The following is a 12,679-nucleotide window of genomic DNA, read 5'->3' as shown; positions in this document are numbered from 1 at the left end:
GAGAGAGAGAGAGAGATTTAATACATAATAATTAACAATGTTTGAATCTGGTCAGATCTTGTCAAATTATCGTTTAAGGTAGAAAAATAGAAGAGATGTATACATCAAACAAGTTGCTTTGAGTACATTGTGTTGGGTAGCTAGCATATGACCTGTCATTTACTGCAATGAGACATCCATCTCATTGTGCCTAAAAACCTGCTATGGCCACACACACTGGGAGCTCATCCGGATCCCTGGCTACAGTCTATGACCTCCCCCCGCAAGAACACCTCACAGCAAGGATTGTCCAACAGCAACAAGTGAAAAACCCAGATAGGCATGTCACATGTTGCCACATGGACCCCTCCAGCAACTGGTTCTGTCCCCGGTAGCCCTGGTATACTGCAGAACCAATTAAAACTCAATTCAGCAGCTCAAAGTCCTGCAGAGAGAGTGACAGCATGGTCAGCCTGATAAGAGGCTCAGCATATACTGTATACTTGCAGCATTAGCACCATATTTCACTATTAGAGTCCCACTTAGAGCCCTGTGCTATCTCCAACACTGGTGGCAACAACAGGCAATTTGTTGAGGGTTAGAGGCTAATTAACTAATACACACGCCTGTAGGTTTTGTGATATCTGGCTACACATTTCATATCATGTTTGTTTCCCTGAAGGTATCTGTGGAATTGCTCCGTTGTGAATGCAAACACTGGGTAATTTAGGTGTAAAAGAGGTAAATATGTTTATTAGATTTATGAAAATATTGTGATGATACTACCGCGGTCAAATATCAGTGTTAACCTTTTAATTTGATCAAGCTGTTGATTGGGTTTGCTTTTCTCCAGATTCCCATTCTCTGTACACAGTGAGAAAATAAGCAAATATTTGAGTTTTATTTTTTTCTTAACACTTATCTCGCTGAGTGAATTCATCGGAACAGCCCCTCCCTCTCCCCACTCTCTTTCTCCCTCTCTCCCTCTACTCTCTGATCCCCCCTTCTCTCCCCATCCTTCCTTCCTTCCTTCTCTATTCCCTGAAAAAAGGGGGAAGACCAATTGTCATACAATCACCATCGGACAGACTCACTGGTAGAGCAGTGAGTGCAGTGAACCTTTACCATGGCTTCAGCACAGAAGGTCATGGGTCAAGAGCCTCATATCCCAACGCACACACACACACACACACACACACACACCAACCTCATAGAGGTTTGTCAGGCTGTACCATAGTCAGATAAATGGTGTGAGATTGAACGAGAAGAAATGGAATGATCATTCCAATAGCGTTAAAGGCTTTTCCTGGTTGTTTTGGTCAAAGCGTCTCTCATGAAGTCAAATATTTGGACTTCATAATGTAGATACAGTATTCAGCAAAGGTTCCTCATGGACACTGAAGGATGTTACTACCCCCTAGTGCCACATTGCAGGAAGTCCCAGAATATGACCAATATCATGTTTTTTTCGATTTACCGACATCCAGTTGTGAAAGAAACACACATCAAGGCTAAAACACAATCAAATTCAATTTCCACATATTTTTATGTTTTTGTATTTCATCTACTATTCTTATTTTATAGAAGTCAGGCATCCTCTACCGAGGAGACAATAGAAAATTCTGATGGAAAGGTAGTTTATAAGTGGTTTGAGGGTCTGTAAAGTAAAATGAGAGTTCAATCATTTCTATTTGTGATGTTGTGAACATTTCACCTCACTGAATACACTCCTGTTTCTTTGAATTACTCAGCAGCCATTTTCAATCAAGACACAGACAGCAAATATGGGGATTGATTCAAAGCCTCTATAGTAGCTGTGAATTGTATTTGTACATGGTAATTTCACATTTATAATCCAGTCATTACAAAAGTATTTACAAAAACACAATTCTTTATCCACTGTAGAATTTAGGCACAGATGAATTGTGTAGAAAATGCATTCCATTAATTTATTTAGTTTTCTATTATCATTTTCAAAAGTATGGTACAAACCAATCTGTAAACAGTTACATCGTTCAGGTGACACTGACCAATGGGTACCTTGTCATCTATGGATCAAGAAATACTGTTTCAAGGTGCAATGTGCAACTAAAACACAAAAACACAACCAATGTCATATTCAAGGTCTACAAAGACCTTGCCCTACCTTGTGAAACATATCTGTAATGCTGTCAATTTCAAGAGAGCTTTATCTGCAGAACACTCTTAGGGGAATACTAGGAAGAGAAGCATCACAGGCATACTGTATCATGACGATTTGTTTATGTCTTGGATGCACAGATTCATGCATAGAGAAAGTGACATCCAAAATAAAAAGACAATATAGCATGATCTAAATAAAATACAATTTAAAATAGTAATCTCACAGTGCAAAGGACTGACTAAGCGATCTAACTGCGATCCAGTTAAGCTAAAGCCTGTGTTTTGAAGCATCATGTAGCCCATATTACCATATTACATTTACTCAACATAACGAATCAATGAAAACTATTTTAAATACCTCCTAATTAGCATTAACGTTTAAACATATTAGAACTGGTACACTATCATATGGCAATGGGCACATGACATCTTTTTATTTTAATAGTCAAAGTAAATGTGCATCTCAAGAGTATCTTCAGAATGAGTTGCTTATTGCTCTCTTGACATTAACTCAATCATTTAAGCTGCTCTCAAACATTTTGCTTGTTTTAACACTTTATCATGCAAACATTTTATGAATTCAGAATAGAAAAAAAAAAAAGAACGAATGTAATTCGAACTGCATTCTGCAGTATCCAACAAGGGATGAAGACCAATGTAATGACTAATGCAAGTCAAGTGTATCTCCTCATTCCTCTCATGCCAGAGACAGGAGCAGTCATGAAAAATACAGAAGAAGAAAGAAGAAAATAACAACCAATACTGACAAGAGGCCAAATTAACAGAGCTTATAAGGTAAGAGTATAATGGGGGATTACAGTGATTTCAACTGCAGAAACATGAAAAGATGCAAAGTAAAAAAAAAAAATAAGAACAAAGAAAATAGATAACAACTTTCAGGACTTATTTTCAGGAACATTTTGACAGAAAACTACTCTGTAATAACCTTACCCCTCAACTTAAAAAACAGCAATTACTTTTAGCTCTCTTATTCCAGTATAATTGAAAATGTATTCTGAAATCTACCTCATTTTCTAGCACTAGTGGTGGAGAGAGGGTTACATTGAGGTGACGATATTAAGAGCCCAAACTTCTAGTGCGAAAGGTGAACAAACCTTTTCCAGTAAAACACAGTCTACAACCATTCCAAACTCAAGCAAACCGCGTTCTCCCTTCATATGCGGTCTGTACGCAACAGTGTGGCTGAGCCAGCAGCTGTGTGTGACTCAAACGCTTCCAGTCCTCAGAGGTGCATCATAGGCTATATCACACCTGAATCATAGCAAAGACAGTTTGGGTACAAGCGGAGCAACATGGAGCTTTGAGGCCTGAATTCAACCAACTAGCTTAGCTTTAGAATGTATCCTTTTTGGAGGATTTATTTTTTTGACCTATGTACAGAGGTCTCCAGATTAGATACGCTTTATATCATAATCAAAATGACTCATGCACAGATTTAGTGGCCAAACTATGATTCAATTCAGAACAGCCTACTTCGATTCTGGGCATTTATGGGGCAAGACTGACAAATAATAAAAGCTTTGTTATCGAAGATTTCAACTCCATAACCATATCTAGCTATTGTTACCAAGACAGTATGTTTAAAACACAGCAGTGGCAAATGTCATGCACATCTCATGTCTGCTCAGATGAATTCAATGGATGGTTCCATTCAGTAGGCTACTTCAGCCCTAGAGGGACTCTGCTCAGGGACGAAAGGTGCAGGGAGAGCAAGGAGCAGGTGCACCAGTAGACTCTTTACTGGTTGCCAGTTCATCCTCACTGATAGGGGTCAGGTTGCCTCTGCAAACGGCGTTCTGCGGCAGCCGCCAGCATTCTGCGACGCAGGGTCATGGAGTCCGAGAAGGGGACGTCACCCTCCAGCGAGGGCAGGCCTTCATAGTCGTCATACTCATCATCATCATTAACAACAGTAGCAGCCTCCTCTGGACTCTTGCTCAGATATCTCCTAAGGGGGAAAGGCAGGAGCGGAGCAGATTTTGTGTTTTACAGGGACACTGCTATGGATGTGGTAATGAGGTCAGTGCTCAGAGCCTCATCATCATTACAGCTAATTAGCCATCACTCCAAATAGAAAGCACAATTAGCAGGGGGGTGAGAGAGGAGATACAAGGGCCAAAATGGAATACAACGAGATGCATAAAATAGGCATAGGATAGCATCCAAAAACTGTTTTGGGCAGAGTAAAGATACGTGATATGTGTGTATTTTGCTGTGTGTCTTAATGTGGTCTAAGTATGATAACAATGTACCTGCGTGCGCGTAGCAGCAGCTCGTCTCTCCTCTGCAGCAGCATCTTCTGTCTCTCCTCGGCCGACTTGGAGAAGCGACTGCCCCTGACCTCAAAGTCCTCCATCCCAGGGGTCACAACCTCTGAACTCCCACTGGCCCCGTCTTCAGGGGAGGAGTTTACCTGTGAGGCTGAGCGTTCCAGGGGCTGACCGGGACAGGGAGAAGAAGCCATCAGCCATTTTGGGGGACTGTTTGGGGACCCGTAAGTCAAGTCCGCTCTAAACTTACTGTAAGGCGACCCACTCAGTGCAAGACATAACATGTCTTATAGGCATTCTCTAGCTTGATGCACCATTCAACAAAACACACACATAATGGAATCTGTGTTGCTGTGGGACTGACCTGTATGGGGAAGGGCACCTGGATGCGTCCCTCCAGTATGTTGTCGGTGGTGACCTCCACAGAGCGGGTGAGCTGCAGGTCCTGGAGCACCAGGTGGTAGGGCACCTGGGGAAACATCTCCTGGATCTGATGAGCCTGTGGCATGAAGGACAGGGGGAAGAGTTAACAGTGTCTCAATAATATACAGGAACCTCTTCTTCTCACTTTTCCTTGTTCTTACTGATCTGACAGAATTGGACAGGTGAAAGATAACCATCTGGTAGGACTCGCCCATTTCGATTTCACAAATCCAATCTCATTAGATCACCACCGTAGACAACTGAGATGCATTCATCTGGTGTCATCAGAAACATCTATTGCTTCTCCGATTGTTCAAGGAAAATGATCTTCAATCCAACTGCATGATGTGAGGTGACAATACTTACCATGGCATTGAGCTGGGAGTTGTTGGCTTGTTGAGCGATGCCCAGGATGTTGGTTGTGTGCATGACTTCCACTGAGAAACTGGGGAGCCAACTGGCAATGCGAGAACCTAGGTGGGAAAAGTCAAGCCAACTTCAATGCATCACATGAGAGGTGTTACTTCTAAGTTATATGATACTGTACATATTACAGGACATACTGTACAGTATATGCCTTAAGCCAAATGACTCAAACGGTATCAGCCTAACTACTGAGAATGTCTAGCTAGCATCGACAGCCAAAAGCACAACATCTCAAAAACTGTGTCAGAAAACACTTTGGCGTTGTTGAGCAGACTATTGATATTCCAGTTTTCTGCGACAAATTACTGCTTAAATAAAGGTGAAATAAACAACCATCACCACTAAATCTAGACTTTTCGCATGGGACTTTCCATTTTCTGCCTAAACTGAATAGCCTAAAAATTCATTTGAAATGCATAAATGAACACAACCATTCAATACATACTTTTTTAGGACATCAGCCGAGTCCAATTAAAACAAATGTAGCCTCATCTAATTTTACAGTTTCTATAATAAATGTATTGCTAAATAATGTTATTTTCACGGTTATGAGGTTATTGGATTCCACTGAACACATTTAAGCAACAGATGTGCACACGGACCAATCAGAAGTAAAAATGGGCTGATTTTAACAAGGAGCTGCTTGGGAGCCGAATGAACGGCTCTTTTAGGTGAACGGAACCAAATGAACCGGCTCAATGAAAGGGGTATTATAGTATTGTGGGTGGTATTCAGGGGCTGTGTTTTTATTGATCCCCAAACTTGGGTGAATGGTCAAGACTCCTTCGGCGGTGGGCACGGGGTAGTAAAATTGGGGCGCCCCCATGCCTGAAACCATATAATAATGTACAGTTCTTTAAATGACCATTTTACTAAATAAAATCAATGGAGAAAAGCATTGTTTCTGTTGAGCTATTCTTTGTTTGTTGCTATTCTAGTCATTCACATTTATAAATGACGTCACATCAATAGATGTACACAAGTGCTTCACAATAAAGTAATACAGTGCCCTGCGTAAGTGATGGGATAGTGCAGCTTTTTTTAATTTATTTTTTTAATTCTTTTGGCTCTATACTAAAAAAACTTTCGATTTAAAATCGAACAATTACAAAGTAGAGATTTTCCTATTTGTCTCCATCTGTATAGTGGATCTGAGAGTCTGAAGGAGACGGGCCGGGGGAGAGTTGGAGCCTCACCATCAAAGTGGAAAAAGTGGTTGTGCTGGTTGATGTGCGGCCGTGCCTCGACCCCGGGGACTGGGCCCATGTTCTCATCCAGGGGCTCCCTCTGCCTCTCCTCCCTCCCCTCTCCGGCCGCCTCGTTGATGTTCAGAGACATGCGGCAGGTGGGGCATGAGGTGTCCTGCTCCAGCCAGGAGCGAAGGCAGGAGCTGACCACACACAAACACACAACGCAGGTCATGATAATGACAGACTCATATAGGGAACTTGCATAATCCACTACCAGTTCAGATTCAATCAGCCATATTTCTTTACACACATGGCTATTGAGCCTTAATATATGCTTGTATATTATATTCAACAGTAACAGATAGATAATGTACTACAAAGTACACAGCATAGAGGATTTTAGGGCAGCTGCTCACTTGTGGAAGAGATGACCGCAGGGTAGCTTGCGCGCTGTCGTCATGGAGTCCCAGCAAATAGCACAGTCATCGTTATTGGCTGTCAGCTCGTCAGGGGTGGCCACAGCAAACCTGGAATCAACCAATCAGCAGAATACACCTCCATCAGAAACCACAATCTAAAGACACACACTCATATTCTGCAAACACAGATGAAGGTAGTTAATTGAGCAACAAACCTGGCCTCCATGTTGTCAATGACGCGGAGGTAGTTCTTGTGGCGGCGGATTCTCTTCTGCACCTCATGGAATAGGTAGCGCAGCTGCATGAAGATCACCAAGCTGGCCATGGAGAGCCAGATGTTCCCAAAGAGCTGAGAGGAGGGAGTGAGGGAAAGATGGAGAGAGACAGGAAGAGTTGGAGGGAAATTAGACATCAATGCGGGGTTATAACATGGTTGGGCCTAAAGACTAATTACTTGGGGCATATTGAATAAAATAAAGAGTTTAGATATAAAACTGTTGTGTGGGTGTCAGAGGTGGAAAGTAACAAATTACTACTCTCGTTACTGTAATTGAGTAGATCTTTCAAGGATTTGTAATTATTTTTGTATTTTTGAAAGTCTATAATTTTACTTTTACTTGAGTATGTTTTGAATAAAGTATTCTACTTCTTTTCTCTACCATTACAGAGTACAATGATATTCATAGCAGAATCATACCAGCATTTACCCGTTAAGGGCAGGTTTTTAACAAAAGAAAGTAGCAGTGGTGCCAAAACTGTGCCGAGTGTGCCCCATTATATTCAGTAGTTAGCACCACGCCTAAACAGGCCAATCAAATCAAACTGTGCACAAAACCTGAATGATGGTCGGTCATAAGATTTAATTTCAATGACGATGAAACGCAATCAAGGTAACGTTTTCATTTTGAAAGCAATGCAAATTACTTTTATTTAAGTACTTTATAATAAGCTACTTGTTTACTCTTAAGTTGTTTTCTAGACTTGAACTTTTACTTGACAACACTTTCACTGAAGTAACAGTACTTCTAGGTGAGTAATATGTTTCAGTACTCTTTCCACCTCTAGCGACAGTGGAGGACCGGAGGGGGTAAACTCACCAGCATGTGGATGTGGTGCATGAGGTCCAGACCCAGCAGAGCCAGCTCCATCACAAAGTCAGTGTAGTAGACATAGGAGCCCTTACTCTCCCAAGTCCCCTCATGGTTCAGATCCCACAGGTGGATAGAGTACCTAGAGGGGGTAAAGGTGGGTCAGCTATGAGCTTTATCCTTTTGAAGTTTAACAGTCAGTTCATTTACTTTCAGACATACATCATTCTGAACAAAGACTGGTGCAAACACTTACCGAATAATGACATGTCCAGTTCTGACAGTAACCAGCATGCACTGAAAAGAAAAACACAATTTCAAACAGCAGTTTAAGTAGAAAACAACAACAACAAGCATAATGAAACAGAACAAGGAGCACCATCATATCAAGCTATTGTGTAACAGCAATTGGTTTCATCCCTCATCAGAATAAGAGAAGGTAGAGAGGTACCTCCGCAGCCATGAAGGCCACTGTGTGCATGCCCTGGGCGTGTCCCAGCAGACCACAGAGCAGAGCCAGGCCGCAACAGGACAGCAGCATGCCCACCAGCAGGACCAGCACTCTCACATGGCTGCCCATCGGAGTGGTTGGGGAGAAGGACAGCTGCAAACCACAAACACACACAATATGAGTACACTTGAACTGCAATGACACAAATTCACATTTATATTGTAGTGAATTGCCATGAGCACAAGTTCTTAGAATTGGTTTGGTATTTTGATAGGTATCATATTTGAAGTAGAATCCTATTTGCTCAAAATTAGGGCTTTCTTGTGAATCCAATTCATCACAATACTTTGACTGTTCCTTGAACCTTGACAATCACTGTCTGTCAAAGGCGACTTTCAGTGCATACACAGTGCCCTCCGTTAATTATGGATTTGAAATCAAACAATTACTATGAGGTTTAAGTAGAGATTCTCAGCTTGTATTTAATGGTATTTGTGTATGTATTGGTTTCACCACTTAGAAATTACTATGTATTTGACTATGGATTAACTTTGTATTTATTTCATGGCACCAAAAGTATTGGGACTCTTGTATTTAGTCACATATCCTTGCATGCAATAACTGTCAGAAGTCTGTGACCCAGAAACTGGGTATGTTCTGTGGTGATGCCCTACCAGGCTTGAACTGCAGCCATCTTTAGTTGTTTGTTTTTAGCTTGTTGTTTTTTGGTCTAAAATTTTATCTTTAGGGAATTAAATGCATGTTCAATTGGATTTAAAGATTGACTTGGCCAGCCAAGAACATTTTTGGCCACACTTTTGGCCCTGAAAAAAACCCTAGTTGCTACGGCAGTATGTTTGAGGTCATTGTCTTACTGTATGATGAAGCGCCGTCCAATAAGTTTGGAGGCATTTCCTTGTACTTGAGCAGACAAGATGTTCATCAATTAAGACAAGTTAGTGGCAGCCATACTGTACATAACCAAACCATAACAACCCCTTCACCATGCTATAGATCTTGGGCAGTCTCCAAACTTTTCATCTTGCAATCACAATACCTTTTCCCAGAACTCTGCAGGCTTTTTAAGGTACTGTTTAGCAACTGTAACCTGGCCATCCTGCTTTTGAGGCCAACTAGTGGTCTTCTGCGGATGGTAGTCTCTTGACACATTCACGCCTACCTCCTGTAGAGTGTTCCTGAGCTGTCTGACAGTTGTTCAGGATTTTTTTAAATTATGGTGAGCATGTTTCGGTCATCCACTGTAAATGTCTTCCTTGGCCTACCAGGCCATTTGCTGAGCTAACAAGTCCTTTGTTTCTTTTTAATGATGTTCCAAAATGCTGATTTTGGTAAGCCTAAAGTTTTGGCTATGTTTCAGATTTTTGGGGGGGATTTTTCAGCCTCATAATGGCTTCCTTGACATCTCTGGTGATATGTTGACAGACACCAATAGCAGACTCCAAAGGCAAACACAAAGTCTAGAATTTACTAGAAATTGACAGCTCTCTTATGCCTGCACAAAAGATGCGACGGAACACACCTTAAAATAAAATGAAATTAGGAGACGATGTATAAAAAGTGTTTTCTAAATGGTGAAACCAATATGTATGCAAATACCCTAAATAAAAGCTGATAATCTATACTTTAACCTCATATTATTGTTTGATTTCAAATCCAAAGTTTTGGAGTATAGAGTTAAATGGAGTAAAAAATGCTTCACTGTTCTGATAATTACAGAGGGCAGTGGTCCAAGCTTGAATAGAATGTGATTTCTAGAGCCCGATCAATAGTGGATTTTTGGGTCCGATACCGATGCCGATTTATGGGGGGTAAGAGTCACTGATAACCGATGTATCTGCCGATATGTTTTTTTTTTTTTTTTTACAGAACTCGGCCAATTATACCGTTGCTCTGATATATCTGACAGGCTCTAATGATTTCCTTGCTTATTGTGTCATATCTTTGAATTTAGGACGTACATATTCAAAGCGGTCCTTGCAGAGCTGGACCATGAGGTGCAGGAAGACCAGAACAGCGAACCAGAGACACCACATGACCACCTCCTCCACAGTCTGCACATTCAGCACCCCGAAGATGAAGATGAACTTGTAGAAGATGAAATTCCAGAACTTGTCCTTCAGGTGCTGTTGAGAGGGAGAGGGAGAGAGTACAATGGACATTTTGTTTGTCTTCCAGTGCATTACAACACAGAGCTGTATCATAAAATGGTCTTGATACAGACGCCCATTGGAATGGTTGGCTGTAAAAAATTACATATCTAACTAGGATCCATAGCCTAGTCATTACAAAACATTAGGTCATTTGGAGTGAGATTATTCAAGTAACAGGGTAATAATGTCATGACATGGCAACAACATTACTGACATATTTGAACTAACCTGTTTTTCACTGACACGGAGTGGCCCAAAAACAATGCACTGGATCACCTTTGCAATCAGCATCAGGAAACAGCAGGCTGTATTCACCATCACCTGGGCATACAGTAGCAGATTGAGTTACACCCTACAATGAACCATAGCATGTTGACCCTATCCCAACTCCTTTGCCTAATTGGCAGAAAGATAAAAGTCTCTGTCCACAGAAATAATGACAATTGCATATCCTTTACCCTAACACACTGACAATTACACAATCAGATATGAAGCACAGAGTACCACAAACTCACCCAAACAAAAACACTGTCTGAAATCAAGTACAACAGGACATTGGCTGCCACATCCTCATAGCTGGTAAATTCATCATCCTTTTCCTCTTCAAGGCTGCCCTGAGACTCTGTCACGGGAATGTCAAATCCTGGCTCTGTGACTGTGGTGTAGGCACTCAAGACAGTCCCAACAAGCAAGACAGCACTCAGGGCTGTGTAGGTCTGCAAACTGGGCCAGGGGAATCTCTCCAAAAACAGTAAGGGCATGTTGACTGGTAAGTGTTTCGCCAAATCTTCACAGTGGATCACAGTGGAAAATACTATTAGGCTAAAGTACCCTGTCTTATTTGACAATTTCGGCCGGGTTGAGCCTATAAAGCACTCCCTTGCTCTAGTTAGAGAGGAGAGTCGGAGATTAAGGTCAACACACACAAGTTTATCTTCAAACACACACCACTCAGCTAGCTAGCTACTCTGCTAGGTCGTAGGTGTGACAACTAGCTCACTATACAGTTGTGTTTGCAATTCCTTCTTGTAAAGATAAATCGGCTAGCTAGGTTAAACCTATAGCTATGAATGACATTATTCAGTTGTCATGCCTTGATTTTCAGCCCTTCAACCTCGACTCTCAATCGAACAGAACAATTTAAATGGACATGTTTGTTTTGTAGTTAGCTGCTAGCTAGTATGACAGCTAGCAACGTAGCCTCTTCTCAACCTCAAAAATGTAACCAATTTAGCTACCGCCAATGGGCAAAGTTGTCAATAGATTCTCTCTCGTAATGGTGTTGTAAGAGGGTGAAAATTAGCAGATGTAAGACAACTGGCTACCCAGTTGTACTACTAGCTCGCTCGTGATTCTGTTAGCTGAAAATGGTAATCCCCGGGTAAAAATGATAAAACCAGGGTAACTGTGTATCATAGTATGCCAGCTGTCTATTAGATATCACTGTATCCTAACATAAACTCCAAACAAGGCCTCGTCTGAATCTTAATCGAGTTTTCTTATTTTTCAGGTTGGCTAGATATGTTTTCTCGTAGTTTCCATAATCGTTCGTCTTTTCCGGTAAATACGGTGACGCAATTACTGTGCTTCCAGTTGTGAACACGTGAGCTGTATAGATACTCACGGCGTGACGTTCACAGGTCTCTACTGGGGTACGGAAGTGCGGTTTCCAATGCGTTTTCATATACTGCACTACCTGTATATACTGTTCACACTGCACTTTTCTGCTTTTTTGCACTTCTGGTTAGACGCTAACTGCATTTCGTTGTCTCTGTACTTGTACTCTGCACAATGACAATAAAGTTGAATCTAATCTAATCTAATCATGAAAAAGTTGAATGAAACATAAAAACTTCCGGAACTCAGTAGAGTGGGTGTGGCTTCATATTTCCGGGATTTTAACGCTTCCGGCGTGAGTACCTCTTTTATTTTTGGTACCAGAAGTGCATGTCTGTCCTCTCTGTTCCTCATTAGCTGGATTTCCAACCTGTATTTTAAGGGATCAAATCACGCTCCCGGGCCAATAATATGTTGTAGCCTTAACCAGCGTCAGTCAAGCATGTTTGTTGTTATGTTTGATATAAGTGTGCAACAAAAGT

The 12,679-nt window shown here is 41.4% G+C and overlaps 1 protein-coding gene across 1 annotated transcript; it reads right to left on the bottom strand.

The window, feature by feature from the left end:
* Window positions 1-1,914: 1,914 nt before the first annotated feature.
* amfra (autocrine motility factor receptor a) lies at window positions 1,915-12,140 on the bottom strand. Its single transcript, XM_083665741.1, has 13 exons — window positions 11,096-12,140; window positions 10,809-10,901; window positions 10,389-10,553; window positions 8,410-8,562; window positions 8,215-8,255; window positions 7,968-8,100; window positions 7,086-7,219; window positions 6,868-6,978; window positions 6,458-6,651; window positions 5,202-5,308; window positions 4,777-4,911; window positions 4,395-4,579; window positions 1,915-4,090 (listed from the first exon to the last, which is right to left on the bottom strand). The coding sequence occupies exons 1-13, from the start codon at window positions 11,339-11,341 to the stop codon at window positions 3,901-3,903; spliced, it is 1,887 nt and encodes a 628-aa protein (XP_083521867.1). The 5' UTR covers window positions 11,342-12,140; the 3' UTR covers window positions 1,915-3,900.
* Window positions 12,141-12,679: the final 539 nt, after the last annotated feature.

The sequence above is a fragment of the Argentina silus genome (genome assembly GCF_951799395.1).
Source record: "Argentina silus genome assembly, chromosome: 3".
In the NCBI taxonomy this organism is placed as follows: Eukaryota; Metazoa; Chordata; class Actinopteri; order Argentiniformes; family Argentinidae; genus Argentina; species Argentina silus.
This window is presented reverse-complemented; position numbering and strand designations above follow the sequence as displayed.